Here is a 19,897-nt window from a genome sequence, read left to right on the forward strand (position 1 = left end):
ATAAAGACAAAGAGGATGATCCTTACTGCTGAGTGGGGACACAGCAGGCATGCAAGGCTTTGTGGAAATCACAAGCCTCAGCGGAGAAGTCTTGTAACAGTATAAATATTATGTGGGTTTTATTTTATAGCCGACAGACAGCTTGTATTCGCCTTTTCGTAGACACAAGCACCCTTCAGAGAAATCTGCATTCAGTATCACTGTGCTCCCAGTACAGAACAGGCAGCGTCTACAGTCTTGGCTTGATTGTCTGACATTGATTTCCTTTACTCTGCCGTCATGTTTACAAACCAAATACCTTTCCCTCCATTCAGCAGCCCCCACTGAGCACACCCACCCACTTCCTGCCTCTGCGATCGCCACAGCTGAGAGCCGCCAACAGGCCATCTGTTTTATTCCACCTTCACTCAACCTTGACACAGCAAAATCAAATATCTCATGTATGTTTTATCACATTGCATGAATGCATTCGTGTACGTGTGTCTTCATACTGTAACTGTTCATGTCGGGGGGGTTTGGCTGAGGAATAACCGGGTGTGGTGTCGCAGTCCAGCTGAGTAGATTAGCTCTGCATTAAGGAGGTGTCAGGAAGATAAATGAGGCATGTGTTTGTGGTTGGCCGGAGCTCCCTGAGCACCTTTGGTAAAAATTACTCTTTCTGCACTGCAGGCTGCCTGTCACTCAACGCTTCACCTATAATTTGGTTTGAACGGTGGCTTTACGTCCAGGATCGGCGACAATGCAAAAAAAACCATCTTAGCACAATGTGAGTGGCGGCCATTACAACCTCTAACCCTGTGCAGGGTCACCTGGACAATTCGCCTCAGCCATGCCAATTTACATTCAAACTCCCATTAATCCATCCACACAAAAATCATCTGTTTATGTACACATCTTTAACAATACCCCACCCCTGTTCAATAAGGATGACTTAGCGTCCTACTACCACCTTTTTCTCTCTCTCCTCCTTCAGTTTCAACACATGCTCGTCCAATCCAAGCTCCCCTGCATTGCTGCAGACATCCAAACACTGCAATCCCCACCACCACACAGAGAGAGAGGGGGAGAGAGAGAGAGAGAGAGAGAGAGAGAGGGAGAGAGAGAGAGAGAGAGAGAGAGTGTGTGTGTGTGTGTGAGAGAGAGAGTTTATAGGAAGAGAAAGCACCTCGTTTATTACGACATTTGTCTCTCGCTGAGTCTTTTTTATCACATATGATAGTGGGTAAAGAGCCGGGCCATGCACAAGGGAGAAACTGGTTGGCTGTGAGTCTGAGAGAGTAAAAGAGGGGAAATCCATTCTGCAGGGTGCAGGACAGCTGCAGCTCCGAGAGGATCTGAGACGTGCAATGGCAGGCGAGGAGGAGATACCTCTACTCATCGAGGTAAACCCTCAACTCTTTCGCCTCTCTCTCTCTCTCAGAACAAACACACAGGCTAAATTCATGAATGCCCACTGGGAGGTACATTTGAATGGCAGTCCAATCGTGGCTTTGTAATCACGCTGTCAGCCAGATTAGCTGCTCTGCTCAACCGTGCAGTGTGTGCGGCTTCAATGGTAAAATTCAGTCAGAGCAAGTCATCACAATTCTTTTGTATTTCTTTTGTTTGGGGTTTTTTTCCCACCAGGACAAAATAGAAAATCCACTCCCGACTACAATAGCTTAGAGGAATTATAATTCTTTGGAAGAAATAAAAGAGAGGCACAGTAAGAAGTCTACTGGCAGTGAAAGGCTCTACTGTTATCTCATGTTATCTATAATACAGCAAGCCTTCCAGCATCCCTGCAATGTGGGTCAAACAAGATGCTGGGGACCAAATATATTATTGTGACAGCACTTTATCTTTTAATGCAGGCAGAAACAGAAGCACAAACACAAAATCTGTGCTATTTCATATCTGTCTTAATCGACATTTCCCAACTTTTGTGTAAAGACACATCTGGCCAAATGAATCCAAAGAAGTGTCTAGACATGACTCACATAACATAAAATGAGAAAATGAGGGACTGAGTAATTTTTAATACATTTCTCCATTTATAGCTCATTTAATGAGAATGAAAAAATACAATTACTCATAAGATAGGATAAATGAAGATGTGTTTTTCTTCGTCCATGCCACAATCTGAACTGGAACCAAGCAGTGCAAACATTCAATTAAAATATATTGTCTCCTGACACAGGATATTCAAAGAACCACAGGCTAATTTCACAATAAACTTATACAAACACCAAAAGTTAAGACTTGAAAATCGAACTGGACAACATAGAGTAGTAAGCAATGGATACATGTATTATTACTATTATTATCATTATTATTATTATTATTATTTGCACCTCGATGGCTCAATCAAATGGATCTGTTTTCCTTCTGCTGAGGGAAAGTCACACATAGATTACATGCAAAAAGATGCACTCACCCTGACTCCCATGAAGCGATCTCTGAGTACAATCCAAGACAGCAGGAAGACAAAGGCCTTGTTACAACAGAACAGTGCTGACACGTCTGTTGTGTTGATCTTCCTGAGGGCCTGCAGGTACAGGTAGTTGGTGAGGATCCACAGCAGGCCAAAGGGAGCCACCTTGGTGAAAAACACCTTGGGCGTCAGCCCGTCATCCCCGAAAAACCGACAGCACTCCCTGTGCAAGAACAACAATGCAGACCACCACGTTAGAGTGCTGAAATTTTTATCTTTTTAAGTTGATAATATTACAATCACTGGAAATTTGATCACGTCTGACTAAACAGCTCAGTATAAACAAATGTTCCCACTTGAGCAGTTACATTCAAATGATGTTAGTCCCACACTGTGGCACACATGGGACTAACCTACAAAAGAAATGTGTAAATATTTCGCAATCAGGTCTGCCACAGGGCACTAAAACTCAATAAATTCAGCTGTCCCATAAATGAAACTAAACTGTCTTGTTTAAAATTATACACATTACCTTCAGGTTGTTTGAGAAAAGCAGCCACAATATGAGAATATGTTTGAGACACTTGTATCGGACACGTGCCCTCAGCACGCGCACCAACTTAAATCATTCAAGATGTCGCAGCAGCGTGTGAAATATATGGATCAAACAAACAACGATGTTCGGTAGTTTGTTGTAATAAAAAAAAAAATCAAAAGCCCACTTCGTCTTAAATCTTCATCTTTTCTCAAAAATCTTTGGTACTGAGGGCCGCTTAATAAGGTACCAAGTACACAGGTAGCCAGATACAATCATTTAAATGTTACATATATTTCTGTGTGGTAATGTCTGAGCTTGGTCTGTTTATCAAAAGAAAACAATCAACAATGGCAGTTGGATGACATTCTTGAGGAAGTAACTTAATTAAAAGTCCTGCGTAGGTATGAAGCTTAGTCAGAAGTCATGACTAAACAAGTCTGGACTTGATCTCTGAGAAGAAATCAGTGGAAGAGGTTTTTTTATTTTTTTTTTATTTACTGTGTCCAAGACGTTTGTGGAGAGGCCCAAAGGTTGTGAAGTTACTGGCTTGAGTCAGTCTGTCTTTATTGTGAAAGAGGAACGAAACCGTGACATGATGTATCGGATTCCAAGTACTTTATAGTGTTCCTGTTCATTTTTTAACCATATTTTCTGTTGAATAAGATGTTACACTAAAAAAAAATCAAAATATAACATTCACGCACTTTTTGACTGCTCGTGTTTACAGTCCTCCTCAAATACTATTTACTCTGTAAGCATCTGGGCCCCGTGTAAGAGATGAAGCAGCAATTATGGAGGAGGAGTGGCAGGTATATCTGCCAGTGATTTCTGGTGGATAGAGAGGAGCAGGAGCAGGATTGCTATGAATCACCTCCAGAGAGCTGAGTCTGCACCCAAAAAAAAAAAAAGCAAACGCTACTCAAAGTCCCTCTATATATGCAACACTAACACAAGCACTTTAAAGGTGATCATCCTTTTATTAAAGGGAGTGGATGTGACACTGTGTGTGTGTGTGTGTGTGTGTGTGTGTGTGTGTGTGTGTGTGTGTGTGTGTGTGTGTGTGTGTGTGTGTGCGTGTGTGTGTGTGTGCGTGTGTGTGTGTGTGTGTGTGTGTGTGTGTGTGTGTGTGTGCGTGTGTGTGTGTGTGTGTGTGTACCTGTGCATGTGTGTGTGTTCTTTGAAGCCGCATTTGCGAAACTTATAATCGTTGCTAATGTTTAAGAGATCCTTTTAAGTCTGTGGTTTTGTCAGGAAAAGTGTTAGAGAGGTGAAACCAGCTTTCAACTCTGCTTTTGAAGCGACAGCTAAAGGCCACCATTAAAAACTACTTAATTTAAGCAAATCAGTCTGTCCTTCTTGTTGGATTTCTTCTGATAATAAACAGCAAACAGAGGTGATTGCAATGTCTTCATTCTATACACTATCAGACTATGATTATAAATATAATCCTTTAATGATTCGTTCCATTCTGGGATTACTGCTGCAGGTGATCTGCGTTTGTTTTCTGACATGACAAATGTGTCCACATGATTGACATGTCAAGGTGGGTGTCAGACTCTGCTAAGGCCATGACTTGTCTCAACTTCTGTTCCTGATTTTCATGGACAGGGTGTTGAAGCACAGCCGAGGTCAGGAGGGCTTCATTGGAGCTGGAAGGTGGCGACTTCTTTTTGCAAATGATGTTGATCTTTTGGCCCGTGTGATTGCCTTCAGCATGCAATGGTAAAAAAAAAAAATCTATCCAAGTGTGAAGTGGTTTAGATGTACGGAAGAGTATTAGTGCCACTGAAGAAAAAAAAAATTCGAAGGCTAAAAAAACCCCCAAAACCTTCATGCACTTCAGAAAAAGTTGAAAATTCAAAGTCGAGATTTTTTTTTTCCACGTAGATTTTTAATTTTTTTTGTCCGTCCATCCACATGCCATTCTTCTCCATGTTGCTACTAAAACCTCATGAGGACTGAAGCGAAAACCAGATTTCATTTCAGTTGGATCACTGAGAAGATTTTGAAACTGCTCGACCTCTTCAGAGTAGAAAACTGTATTACTTGTATCAAAGTTGAAACAGTAACACACAGATGTGATTCCACAAGCTAATACTTTTGTCTACTGCGGCCACAGCCGGACATATAAATATCAAATCAGACGTCTCAGGAAGGTGACGAGCAGCAAGACTGTGATAAAGAGCCTCTTACAGAGAAAATCTTCTTCAGTCACACCAGTGACGAGAGAAACCTGCTATTGCTAATGTCAAACAATCTCCTCTTGTTTGGATTTATATAAAGAGGCAGGGCAGCTATTACCAATGTCAACCCTCAGTTCATTTTTCTCTGCATTGTCTGGGATGCAACAGCTGGTTCGATCTGAATAAATGCACTGCAAACAGAGCATTTGCTATTCATAGCACACAAGCTCTGGCCCAAGGAGCAGTCGTCCTAGATCTTTGTGTAAGCCTTTGGAAGAAAATAAAATAAAACAAAAAGTAAGACTTGCAACACAGAAAAGCAGCCTACCGCTCGCAGCAGATGCCCATACCGCATCTGTTTTGAGTGTTTGTATTGAAAGTAGCGGAGGAGGAGGCAGATATAAGACTAAATACTTTGATTAATGTGCTGCTTTAACTGTATAAAAGCATCTCAAACCGTCTTAGGATGGGTTTCATGCTACAGGAAAACCCAATAGAAGATTCAAGAAATAAGTGGTCATCTATTTCAGAAAAATCTGAACAGAGTGACTGTGCATAATTATCTCAAACATATGAGATAAATAACGTGAGCTCATACAGAGAGAGGATCAGCTGGGCTCATTTATGATCATTGTAGGGAACTGGTAAAACTGATTGAACAAGGTGTCTGTTCCTTCATGCAGGAAAACATATTTCACACCATTTAGAGGATAGGTATATGTCAACAAAGACACACTGGGTTAATGGTCGGTTTTACACTGTAATCAAATTTTCTCAATTCAATTTTTGCTAATCTAAACCGACATAAACAAACCAGCTACTTCATGATAAATACTCGCTGTCTAATGTGACTGATTGCAACGATGTCCCGTTTATTCTGAAATTCCAAAGGTATTACCGTAATGAGCCGGACTGCATTAGTTAGTGTTTCAAATATTCAATACATACATAAAAACCCTTCTTATTGTAACACATGAAAAATGGACATTGTTACTTTTTTTAAAGCGTAATTTGTTGTAATAAATCACAATAAGTTCAAGTGGTAAACCGAGTAAAGTGACTGGCGGTAGTAGTTGGGAGGCCTCATCTAAGGGAAGTCCAGGGAAAGTATTATTGAATGCTATTTGCTCCTATTTTTCCGTTAATCATGTGTTGCCACTGCAAGCTTATCTTTAGAATTGATGTGCATAAAAAATACGACGGTGGAATTATTTGTTTGGATTATGCTCCTGTCTCCTAAAGCTCCCGCATCTCTTTATTACATGACACTCTAACAAAGGTCTGCGCATCATCAGTTTATCAAAATAAAACAATGCCCTTGTCATTTAGGTTCAGGGTTTTTCGCAGTAATTTCCATTTTCCATTTTTCGGTTGATTGATCCTTCACAGTGTGGCGTGTACAGTAGTATAGACTTTTTTCAGGCACCAGTAATAAGAATAAACGCATAGTCTGTATTCAAACATAGATTATTTTCACATGTTAGCACGTGGCCAAATTTACATCCATTTGATGTTGAGAATTCCTTCATCCCGTGTTTCAGTAAGTGAATAAGTTTAAAAGTCTACATTATTACCAGTTGGTTTTTTTTAGATTAAGTGGTGAATGACTTCTTCACAAATAGATTTCTGACAATTTGCTTGTAGCTAAAGACTGAAAACCTAATCTTTATTTTTGGTGTTTAATGTATTTCATTTGTTGTTTAATGGTGAAATTGTTTGAAATGAGTTGCGTTCCTAGTTTGTCAGAACTAACAGAACAGAATGTTCCAGATGTTGTTTCCTGTCATCGCAAACTATTTAACTCTCTTAACTGTTCTCAGATTTTTGTTGTTTGTTTCTTGTCGTGGCTTTTAGACTTTTTGGCTTTATGGAAAGTCAAGACATACTCAAGATTCAGACCTCATTTTGTTAATTGGTGTTCCAGACATGCCAAAGAACATTGCTAATTAGATTCTCATGCAGTGAGATCCACGTAACTCTGGTCCTCTCATCTTGCTGCTGTTGTTCTTTGACTCTGGGTCACCTCCCACAAGATCTTAGACAATTCAAGTCAAAAACCAACTTTCATTCATGGTGTGATTTCAGCTTAAAGTGCACTTATTTCGTCTTTCTCTAATATTGAATTCTCTCTCATACTTCACATTTCTTCTTGAGCTTATTCCTTTCGGTTTGGATCATTTTGTAACTTTGTTTTTTGAGAATGAATGAATGAAGCTGGTGTTAGTTTGTCTGGTGGTTTGTGTTGCGGCGAGAGTTTTCCAACCTGAATCTCTGCTTGGGCGTCTGCCTCTCCGCACTCTTGCAGAGATGGCCGATGTAATAGAGCGGGAAGAATAGGCAGTTCCAGGAAGTGGCAAACCAGGTGAGGGTGAAAGGGGCATCAAACTGCTTAAAGGTCAGCTTGGCGAGCTGGGTGGAGCCTGCCCAGGACGAGCACACGCACATTACCATAGCGACTCCCCACAGGGCCTTCCTTATCTGTACTGTAGTTACTCTGATGCAGCAGTGGAGCCTCCGCCTGTTGGAGCTGGACTCAGCTCCAGATGCACCAGCTGACTGCGTGTCTGTGGTGCCCACCACATTCTCTCTGGTGCGGTCTTCTCCTACGGATGGACACAAAGAAATCTCATTCAACAATCAGAAACAAACAAAATGTGATCAATATCCCTTTCGCTCTCGATAGAAGAGATCAAAACATCTTGATACCTCAACAGAACCTCAATGTCAGTCTGAGCTCATGACATCTTTTTTTTTTTTTTCATTTTTCCTTTGCTCAAGTGACTTCAGGTCACATGTGCCATGTTGTGTGTTCGCAGATAAAAATAGCTGCTTTTGGAGTTTAATTGAACTTGAAAGCAATCAATCAGACATCTGAGTTGAAAATGTGGTGATCAAGTGTGACAGGCGACAGGCAAACAGAGGACAAAAGAGGGCAGATCTGATATCCAATCCTAGGCCACCTCTTCTCCACCTCGGGAGTCACAGTGGCGTGGGGATTCAACTGAGCACACACACACACACACACACACACACACATGCACTTGCATACGCACGTGTGCGTGCACACACACACACACACACACACACACACAGACTTTTTTTCCTATTTCTCCTGCCAAATCCTGATAGAGTCCATACTTCTTCCTTCCCACGCACACCCACTCTCCACGCTGAGGCACTTGCTAAGGTCTTCTGGTTCCCCTGAGTCATTACACTTACTGATAAATGAATTGACTGTCATTTCCTGTAGCCAGTTTAGTTATAGTTTTAAAATTCTCTGTGTAATTGTTATAAACTTGGATTACAACTTTTAAGATGACACTACAATTAGTTTGGTAGCAACTGTTCATCAAAACTATCCATTCAGCCCTCCATCCATCCATCCATCCATCCATCCATCCATTGTGGGTATCCATATGCTGTCCTAACAAAGAAAGTCATCAAACAAATTTCCATCATACAGCAATGTGGAATGACAATAAAGATCACCACGTCATCTGTATATAATATATGAAAAGCACCATGCACCACTCTGTAGCGTTCTCTTGTCCAAAAAGTTCAATCTGAGTGTTTTACCTTATAGTGTCTCTAGAGGTACTGATGCAACTCAAAATCTGTATGCTGGTTCATATGCACTATTGGCTGCTGACTGGAATACAGAAGGCACTTCAAAAGGCCTCAATGAGACCAGAGTAAATCTCACCAGAGCCTCACTGCAAATGTTATCATTGTAAAGCGTCCGTAGAACACTGAACTCTCATCTTAATGTAGTTGTCCTGTGTCGTGTGCCTGGCGCTGATTAGACAGTCTATCCATGTTAATGTGATCTGTGCAATCAATTGAACACCCATTGTATGATGATAGCGGGCCACTGCGCATTTTCTGAAAGAGATGTATAGGGAGGAATCCATCACAGTCAATGAGGCATCTCATTCTTCCTGGAAGAACGGGCTCTGACCTTGCCAGGTGGTCTCATCATATCTCAGATTAACTTTCCTGATGACCACCGCCTCCAATGCTAATGCCTCGGCTTTCCTGGGACACTTACTGAATATACAATAGATTTACATTATTCATTGTTTATCCGTCCTAAAAAGCAACAACACACGGCGCAATTAAGATGAAGTTATGCCACACAGTTTATACATCCTGAACAGTGAGATCCTACTCAGCAATACAAGATGATTCGTGATCGGTGTCTGGTATGGCAAGGAAATGATGTGTCAGCAAAGACCAAAAAAGTGGCTACGCACACATGGATGTTTATCAAAGACTTGAGCACAAGGGTGAGAATTGAGTTTCTCTATTCTGAGCCCTGCGTCTCTCTGTCTTGTTCTGAAGGTTATCTCGTGCTTGCACTGCCCAGTTTGTGCCCTTCCTGGGGCTTTGTCCCACATTCGGTGGCTCTGACCACTTCTCTGTACTGCACCACAGTTTAATCTTCCAAATGCAGCGACGGGCCAAACCAATCAGCCCCCAAGACAGTCACCACGACCCAGCTAAGCATTTCCCGCATGCGGTGCAAGTTAAGCGTCATGACAACGTCAGTGATATAGCAAACTTCACACTATAATATAGTTTATTCCTTTCTGGAACACGGTCATCAAAAATATAAATTACACTACAGACATGTCAATGCAGATTTTTTTTCTTTCTTTCTTTACTGCTGAAGCACTTGACTTGATAATACTGGGGTTTCTTTCACACTTCACTTGATGGTGACTAATGACTCTGTATCCACCTTGAGACGGCGCTGTGGTCGTTGGAAAATGAAAGACTCCTGAGCTAATGACATTTTAAAGCTATTACTGAAAAACCCAGAAAGAGTCTTCTGTAGCAGCTGAATGATTAACTGAGAGCTCTTAACCTTATCGGAAAACAATCAGATGTCAATTATCAAGGTCAGCATGTCGACTGTACAGTAGGAACAACCCCGGTAAAGTTAGTTCTGCGTTGTAATGCACCTCCACAGTATTTCCAGTATTACTCTCAGCCTCTGTGTGCTAAAATGTAGACGTAGAAGAATATTTGTTGTAGATCCTTATATCAGCAAAGACCCCCCACCCTTCTGTGTCCACATGTACTTGAATGTATCCTAACAGGCATCTGTGAAATCACAGGAGACAGGGAGAAAGTGTTTGGAATCCTTGTAGGACCAGCTCTTCATCTGCTCTGACAGCTGTGTATGGCTTCTTTGTGTTGCCTCCTCTGATGTATTTACCCTTAAATTCAGTTATGCATGGCGACACACACACGCACGCACGCACACACACACACAGGTAAGTGTTTTAATGTTAGATTTTGCTTCGCAGCACAAACTATTGACAGAAAGGATTACACCCTGCTTTTTTATCACAGCAAAGTAGGATACTTTTTCCTTCTCATTTTGCATTTTAAAAGATTTCCCTGTGTGTGTGACATGGCTTTACTTGAGTGGAAAAGATCTCAATGTGTCTCTAAGAGCACAGGCTCAGTGAATCAATCTTTATTGTATGTGTTCATTTGTCAGTCTGTAGTAGTTTGGCACATTGAGCACCTCATAAGGTTTGTATTGAGTATATGTTGTACTTCCAATGAAGTCAAAGCTGGAGGTGTTGAGATTTATCTTCTCATTAACTAGCCACTTTCCCAGCTTTGCCTCCCATCAGAAGCCATGCTTCCCTGCTTCCCGGCCAGCCTCATTCCCACTCCAGCTCCCCTCCCTCCCCCTGCAGTTTCTGCAGTGCAGATCTCTCCTGCTGATAGCTGCAAATCCCAAACGTGCCAGCAGAGCCCTGCCTGACTGCCTGCTCTCACACTTCGCAGAACCTGGCCGTGACAGGCCGAGAAAGCTTTGCGATGTCCCTCTGTTGCTCCCCGAACGGGCCACCGCCCACGCCATTCGCAACACTCCCTCTGCTGCACCTCTTACCCAGAGAACAAGAACAAAGAGCGGCGCGGGCCGCAGTGGAGGTGGCATCAGGTTTGTGGTGGTTTGGCACAGTGACCAATGCAACAGACGGGAGTGCTTCACTGGGACCTCTGAGTAAGACAGAGTTTTGTCTGTTTGGGTGTTTGGGAACACCTCTGTGGGAGTGAGAGTGCTCTGCAGCGCTCTGCCTCAGTGATTCAAAAGGGTAAACAGATCAATCACCCACACACACTTCAGAGAAACTCTTGTCCTTGTCTTACTGTCTGCGGGGTCGGCTTGGCGATGAATATAAATTCACAACGGAAACTTGTACGCTCATGCTCATAATCAAACATTTTGCCGTGAACTCTTACTATGGCTGCGTGAAGTGCATCATTTACAGCACAAATCGCAGTTATTCTATTTTATTGTATTCTATGAGACAAAAGTCTCACGGTATGTCAGTTTTCCTGCAAGTTAGGGTTACACAATGAACCTATTTTACAACTTTAAGTTAAAAAAAAACTAAGTTCAACTAAATTTATATTATATTCTCTTAATTGTTAGCTGGTTTTAGCAATGCTTCTTTTACATGTTTTACTATTTATAAATGCATTTTTTTCCTCTCATATGAGTTGTTTTTCTAGAGCATTAAGGAATGGTGGAGAGACAGTCTGAGAGGCAGGTAGCTCACACACAGATAACAGACATTGTCTTTGCAGCCTCAGTGTCTGACAGACAGTCAGAGTTTGTGATACTTGACTGTGACAGCTGGGTCAGGCCAAGCTGTCAGTCACAGGCGTTCAACACACCACAGCAGGCTCATCTGACAAGTCTGTCCCACTCAATAACACAAAAGAGAGACAGGCGGAAAAACACACCCTGCTGCGTCAACAGGCTAATAGGTAGGACCGCAGAGGCTGAGGGGACAAAGGCCCAGAAGGGCAGACGGGGCCGGGACGCCTGTCACCGATCCTGCTCTGTTTTATTCTCGACCGGTTTCTCCTTCGACCTCGAAGGACAATAAAGCGAGTTCCCCACCGAGTAAACTTGTTTGTCACTGCCTTGACCTTCGAAGCTGGTTTAACAGATGCTTATGATACAGGTCAGTGTCACGGCCCTCGGACGCTTCGCTGGTTTGTGACACAAAAAAAACATACGCAGTGTAAGTGAGCAGGGAGTCACTGGGTGGGTCTGGGCACTGTGTGTTACCGCAGAGTAATAACATTCATATTTGGTACAAGGAACACTGCCCAACGCTTATAACCCTCCCTGTCCTGGAGTGCCCCGCCATTTCTCTTGCATTCTCTTATAACAGCGGTGTTATGGTCCTGCAGTTTAACGGACTGGCAAGAGTCCCAGCACTTTCAGCAACAAATCAATATTTAAAAGATTGGCCACAGCGCCTCTGTTGAAGTAATGGATAGGCAACCACTGCAGGTGTACACCCTGAGTGTTTGCCCAAACACTGAATTTATTACCCCGCTGCACCCTGAGGCCACTAATATCACATGTGTGACTTCACTATTTTTCAACCACTCTCCCATGCAAATTGACCATCGCAGTTTGAAAATTCAAATGACAACAAATGGAAAATAACTAAAGTCATCAACAAAAACAAAAGAAAAACCTGTTAAACTCAGTAATTTTTCAGCTCAAAACCAACAGAGCTCCCATTTTGGCGACACTGGTCACAATTACACCAAGACCTTTAACATGTCTCTGTTCTCAACTGGGCTTGTTCCCACATGTGATACTTTGCCTTCCAAGCTCAGTATTACTCCACCATCTAGTCTAAAAGCAGCATTATACATTTAGAGAAGACTGGCAGGCTTCCTGCGCCCTGACTAAAGCTTTCTCATTGTCACCCTCCATTGCACCTTGTATCTCAAAGCATCACATTTTTTCTTATTGTTTATATATGAAACATGGCTGTTCAAATTAATGTTTTGTCTTTGAGAACAAAAGATCAGTTATAGCAATGAGGCCTGGCAATGGATCTCAAATAGGCTTCGATTAATTTCAGACAATACTCTGAAACCAATATTTTTTTTTTCTCATCACAAAAGCGCCGTTTAACAAACCCTGGCTTTTTAATAGAATAAAATGCGACTGTTTATTCACTTGTCAAGCAAGAAAGGCCTATTTTAAATAAATTTAGTGAGAAGAAGTCTTAGTTTTGTACATTTGACAGCCATCAAACTCAACTTGTGTTATTCCAAAAATATGAATTGTGCAACTGAAGTGTGCAAATGAAAACTCCAAAATGATATTCATAACTGCTCCTGGTCATCTTTCAGCAGAACATACGTGGGCCTCTGTTTGACCTCTGCTTTGGCAGATGAAGCCTAATCTCCATACTGAGGTTTCTGCAGTTTACACACAGTCTGATTTAACATTTACATACAAATAAGACACATGCAAACAAGTACAAGGTGCCCTGTTGTATGTATGCCCTCTATGTAAGCAATGTTAAAGTAAACATGACACCATATTTGTGTGTTTAACATGGATGATAATTCTGATAGTTGCATTCTTTTGTCCCCAGCACACATATTTGTATAGATGGTCCACAGCACACTGGTTTTATAGTTTTCGTGTCCATCTTCAATATCACTGTTTCTTCAGTGAAATATCTTTTGGTGATTGCTGAGTATGTCCAAAAATGTTTTATTAATAATAATAATGACAGTAAATGCTCAATTGTACAAGCAGAAGTCAGATTCTCACATTTAAAAAAAATAATAATTTGATCACCCTGGCCTACCACTACCATGAGGCTGGTGCTAGTAAATAATGCTGCAGTTTCCATTCAGAAAGAAAAGCGTTCTGGAAATTGAGGGATCAGAAGAGCACAAGCTGTTAATAAATAATTAAACAGTGCTGGGTGGAGGATATACTGTACTGCAGAGTTACATTGAGAGCATCTGCAAGTATGAACTGTGAATTATATTCAAAAACCTGAAAAATATCCTGACAATAAGCACAATGGGTCACCTTAACTGTACAGAAGCAGATAAACAAAACCAACAGCCGAAGTGTTCACAATAACATGAATCACATTAATTCAATAAACAAGTTGAGCCCTCATACTATTTCATAAGGCTTAACACTTTCTACAAACAAGTTAATTATCTCAATTTAGATCAGAGACTCTACTTTTGTTTGTGAAGAGGGTTTAATTTGCTCTCATCCTACTGATATTCTGGTCAAGGTGCAGGGAGCCCCTGGGAAAGCTTTACACTGCCCATAATAGCAGCTGGTGAAATATGACCAGCGTCCTGAGGGACACGTGTGCGCTGAATCACTCTTAAAAGATGTCTGCTCTGTTTCAAAGCATGTAATTAAATTACAGAGATTAAAGGGGGCTTTTATGAACTCTTTACCCTTGCCTCTGACAACACGGGAACAACACTGACATTCCCCAAAGACGCCGTCTGTCGAAATGCATTCACAGAGGAATCAATAAGAATAGTCCATGGGCCAATGGTTTCGTTGAATTTGTCACAAGAACACGCAGAGGAACTGGTAAATACCCCCGATGAAGTCAGTGAATCAAACTAAGGGCTGTAGGAGACAGCAATATACAGCCGGAACCGACCTCTACGGGGTTAGAGAATAAAATCAAACCGCTCAAGGACCATGAGATGACTGTGGGAAGCATTTCCTGATGATAGATTGTTTTGATGCCAGCCGCAAGAAAACAACTGCATCACTAAGACCGGTGCCAGCTTTGATGGTGGGATGCTCAACCCTCCCCTCAAAGCATGACTGTTTCTCAACACACTGTGATCAGGTAGCACAACCCGATGTAGTAAAATTAGAATCTCATGTTAAGCCTTTTTTGAACTTGGTTTCACAAAGCTGCACCTGTCACACCGTCCCTTCAGACTGTGGGTGTAGGGAAGGTGACTGAACAGGAAAATACAAAACTCTTTGACAGTAAAATTAGACAGTAAAATTCAGTAAAAATTCAGTAAAAACTCTTTGACAGTAAAATTAGAATCTCATGTTAAGCCTTTTTTGAACTTGGTTTCACAAAGCTGCACCTGTCACACCGTCCCTTCAGACTGTGGGTGTAGGGAAGGTGACTGAACAGGAAAATACAAAACTCTTTGACAGTCGGTTGTTGGTTGTTAGTGGGGAGAACAGAGGTTTTGGAGCTGACGTTACATAAGCAGCAGAGTCTGAAAGCTGTATGTTGATCCGCTTGTGGCCCCCTGTGGCTCCCTCCTCCTTCAAAGGAGCTGCTGAAACAAGGAGCCGAACGATCACATCACAAAGTTCACAGCTTTGACTCCCCTTAACAATTTACAATTCTGCATCGCCCCTCGACAAACATGTACTACACACCTTGACAACCTTGTTTTCTATTCACCAACTTCCAGCATGGCAAAGCTAATTCTGTGTATAAAATCCTGTCAAATAGGAGCTTCTCCATGCCAGTTAGTCTAAAAATAAAATATTTGGAGCTGACATCCACACTAATAAGCTTAAAATCCTTTCTTCCAGTGATGAAGTCTATGCAACACAAACAGCTCTCAGACATTTTGTTAGACCGTTTGGTTTCCTGCAGTGTCCATATAAAACTGCATGGGAATTCCTCATTCATATTCCAACAGCTGGTTGAGTCATACATTATTGATAATAAAGTATTTTTGGATATCTTCACATTAATACCTTCCCACACTGTTGTGAATCTTTAAAGAAAACATTAAATGTTGAGCTCAGCTGACAAATCTTACTGAACAAGCGATTCAGCAGCAAGTTTTTGCCGCAGAAAATACAACGAAACAGATGGGGAGACATGCACCACTTGATGAGGAGATAGGTTAGTGCCTTCATAGCTGACCTTTGAATCAGATTTAACTTGAAAACAGTAGATCTTTTGCAGAAGAAGCTTCAGAGGATAAAAACCTTTAAGCTGCCAGCAACATTCTCCAGACTTTATCTGTAACTTGTCACAGGCTTGAATAACTGTATCATTTATCTTTTAAAAATCAACAAAGCAAATTATATTAATTGGTTTAACCTTTTTTTTCTTTTGAGTGGCTTAATGATCAAACTACAGTGATTACATCAGCTGTAAATGCCGTAAAACCAGGAGCCAGTTCACGACTAACTGGGCGTTTGACACACTACTCATTGCTCTGCTGAGGCGCAGATTAAAAAAATGCATAACATCGCTTCCTTGCAGAAGCACAAGTCAAGGGCAACATCCCATGAGCACACTGTAATAGCAAGAAGATTGGTATGACATCATGGCACTCATTGGAGATATTGGGACAGGGATTGTTGAGCATGATGCAGCAGCTGTAGTTAAGAAAATGTAGGAAGATGTCTAACAATCAGCAGGAGCTTCCAGTTTTTTTTGTTTTTTTTTTGGGGGGGGGGGGGGGGGGGGGTACAACGACCCACTGCAGAGAAATAATCATGTAGCCACTGAGAAGCACTATCACAAAGCATCCACAGGATCCATTAACATGTTTACTACTGGGGTTCGTGTCCCAGTTGCTCTGACATTTTAACTGTGATGTTGCAGTCTGTGGAGGGTGCAGGGTGGAGGGAGGAGAGTACAGGGGAATCCCTGCTGCAATAACAACTTAAGACCCTCCCTAAGGAACAGTGCATTTAGCACAGTGCTCATCAAGTCACTATGAGTCGCGCTTCAAAAATAAAAAAGAAAGAAATAATCAATGCGCCAGTAACGTTGAAATAACACGGCTCAGTCTGGGAGCTCAGTGTGTGGGTGTTTCATCAGAATGTCACGGTGAAAGAAGAAGATAATCAATAAATAGTGCAATTAAAAAAAAAAACCCGACTGTGTTTGTCATCATGAAAAAAACAGATTACGATGCAGCTGTTGATGTGCAGAAGGCGCACATCAGATTGTAAGTTTTTACGCGTGGCGGCGTGCTGTTCGATCCGTCTCGCGTTGAGATTTTCTAAAGTTGACGCGTGTCCGAGAGCGACCAGTGTATAACCTTCAAGAAATTTAAAATAATAATAATAACCATAATAATAATAAAAGATCAAGTGAAGTCTCTGTTGTAGGAGCTAAGCTGTGGAGGTGGGGAAACACGGGGTGCGCACAGCGGGCATGGAACCCGGGTTTGCTGGGGAAACGCGGCTCAGAGCTCTCCCTACCTTCCACTTTGGTGAGGGTGAGCACCGGACTGTTGCAGGCGGACAGCGGGGCGACCCGTGCGGAGTGCTTCTTCATGATGATGAGCTCGGATGGGCTGAGCTCCAACCCGCTTCGACTACATCCCTGAAGCGGATTTGGTGCAGACACCACACCTCCAGACGGGACCCTTGGTGCTTCTAGAGCCGGCGTCCTGCTCCCTGTACCCCCGCATCCATCCGACTCCCTGTTGATGGTGTTTTTCCTGCCTCTGCCGTATCCCCCCACCCCCCTCCACCACCTGCCTTCCCGCTCCAAATCTGCTGTATCCAGTGCGTCCTGGCGCGTCTCTCTCTCTCTCTCTCTCTCTCTCTCTCTCTCTCTCTCTCTCTCTCTCTCTCTCTCTCTCTCTCTCTCTCTCTCTCTCTCTCTCTCCTTCCACGTAGAGTTTGGAAATTGCTGCAATTCGCCAACGTCACGCATTAATCGCTCCACCACCACCACCAGCCACTAGCCCGAGTCCTCCAGCCCACCTCAACTGCCAGAGACCCCCGCCTCCTGGCCGTGGCCCCCACAGGGACGCACCGGGGGGGACAGACGCGCTGACCCGGAGGCGTGCGGGCAAACTGTCAGGTGTAACAGACTCATTGTAGTGCAGCTGATATGTGAGTGAACTGAGTGGATTGTTTAATCCACTCAAACACAATAGATGAAACGTTTGTGGTTAATTAAATGAGAACAAAATCATCTTTATGTTCGATCTTGGCATTGGGAATCACATTAAATCCCTGGAGTGTCCTGAAGCTCACTGGGGTATCCAGTGAATAGATAAACAGCAGTGTCCCAGGTTGATTTCTGGACACATGAGGAGAACATGCAAACCCCGTAAATCCCAAAAGACTAATACGAAAATACTAATACAGTAATAATCTGCTTTTCTGTAGACCGGATAATGTGAAGAAATAATATGTGCTAAATCTATCTCTGTTATAATGACGTGATTGGCTGAGGATGATGTTGAATAAACTTAAGGTGTGTTGTGCTAAATCCATCCATCGATCAATCCATCATACATCCATCCATCCATCCATCCATCAATCATTTAAAAGCCCAGTTTGTTGTGGGTGCTAGTTGCTCTCTACCACATTAAATTATCAACTTAATCACTTGGTTTATATAATAAATAATGGCAGTTTCATATTTCATTTTAATAGTTATACTTCCAGATTTCAAAATAGAATTTCTTATTTTGAATAACTATAGAAATTTTACGACAATCATGAATAATATTTGACAAAAAAGTTAACTCGTGCTGTATTGTTCCATCGTATATGTCTATGCCTAATAGTCAGGATTAAACCGACACAACAGTTCACAGGAGTTCACATCCAGATTTCTCTGCTCTGATACAGACTCTGACACCCCACCTCGGGGTATTTGCCAATACAACATATTGATCCAACTCAACACTGTTCTTTTCTCCACTGACTTCATTTAAAACACTTTATATGTGGTATTGTGAACTCAGCCATTGCCTTGGCATTAAAAACTGTGTTGGCGGTTCATGTTCACCTTGTCCGACTTAATGCAAATGAAAGCGCAAGTACTCAGTGTTATGTTGGCATGCAGACATTAAAACAAGATGTTTAATAAGACTAGTATTTGCTTTGACAGCAGTCAGGAATCAGATCATCTCTACCAAATATCTATGAGCAGTAATGATACTGTAATGACAGCAGAAGCTGCTTAAAATGTAAAAGTCCAATATGAAAAGAAGCAGTTTCATTTATCAACTCATGTAAAACAAACAGTAGGCAGTGGGACCAAGAGTCTTACCTCTACACACCCTATAAGATCACGATTTTAACAAGTAAAATGGTGAAATTACTACTTCAAGTACAGTTTTCTAGTGTCTTATCAACATATCAAAACCTTTTCATACAAGATTTGTGACTACAGTTTTGGTTGAATGACTGACCTAAGTTTGATGCTACTGACACTGCCTCCTCATGTTGTGTCTGGCACAGTTCGCATTGAGAGACGTAACATTTTCAGGCTTTTGTGTGAGGCGGATTAGAGGATGCTGAAGGCATTCTACAGTCTTCCAAATCTCCTGTCTGTGACGTCTCGATACCAACAAGATAAATTGGTTTTGAAGTCTTGAGTGGTAATTCAGACCTTCACACCAGGTTTTATACCACTGGTACACTGAGAGCTGTCCAGTGTACTCTGGTAGCAGCTGGTCACCTCAAATTGTTCCTGAGTCATTCCACATGACACTTGTATTCAACTCCTTAGACACAGTTACACTCTAAACAGAAAAATGTAAAAGAAATCGGATGGTGGAGCAGTTATTCAAATGAAGAAAAACTGATCAGAGCCTCTGAAGTTCATGTGACCCTACTTTAATGTCTCTAAAGATATACAACTATAGTGTGAGTGTGTTTGCAATGGCTTAGCATGTGTGTATGTGTGTATGAAATCCACTGAGTGTGAGCATGCCTAAAGGAAGCTGTGCTGAATAATTCACTGCTGAGACTCTACCTCACATTGAAGCAAGACTCCTCAGCCCTGCATAACTAGGACAGAGAGCTTAAAAAAAAAAAAACTCTGCCCAGACTCATTCTGGCATCCTTCAGCAGCAGCGACCAAATCCACTGGATCTCTCACCATTTTGCCACTGCCTCCCACTCGTCCCCCGTGTTTGGGCTTGGAAATGGGAAATGTCATTGGGGGCGGGCGGATACAA

General features: G+C 42.1%; 1 protein-coding gene across 1 annotated transcript in view; it reads right to left on the minus strand.

Annotated features, from left to right (window-relative positions):
* Positions 1-19,897, minus strand: part of slc35f3b (solute carrier family 35 member F3b) — a gene marked incomplete at its 5' end in the record, with an annotated part of 46,471 nt that overhangs the window by 3,488 nt on the left and 23,086 nt on the right. Inside the window, 2 exons of the mRNA XM_080508053.1 lie at positions 2,417-2,636; positions 7,398-7,737. Coding sequence (XP_080364179.1) covers positions 2,417-2,636; positions 7,398-7,737 — 560 coding nt within the window. The remainder of the gene's footprint in view (positions 1-2,416; positions 2,637-7,397; positions 7,738-19,897) is intronic.

Source organism: Blennius ocellaris, assembly GCF_963422515.1.
Source record: "Blennius ocellaris genome assembly, chromosome: 13".
In the NCBI taxonomy this organism is placed as follows: domain Eukaryota; kingdom Metazoa; phylum Chordata; class Actinopteri; order Blenniiformes; family Blenniidae; genus Blennius; species Blennius ocellaris.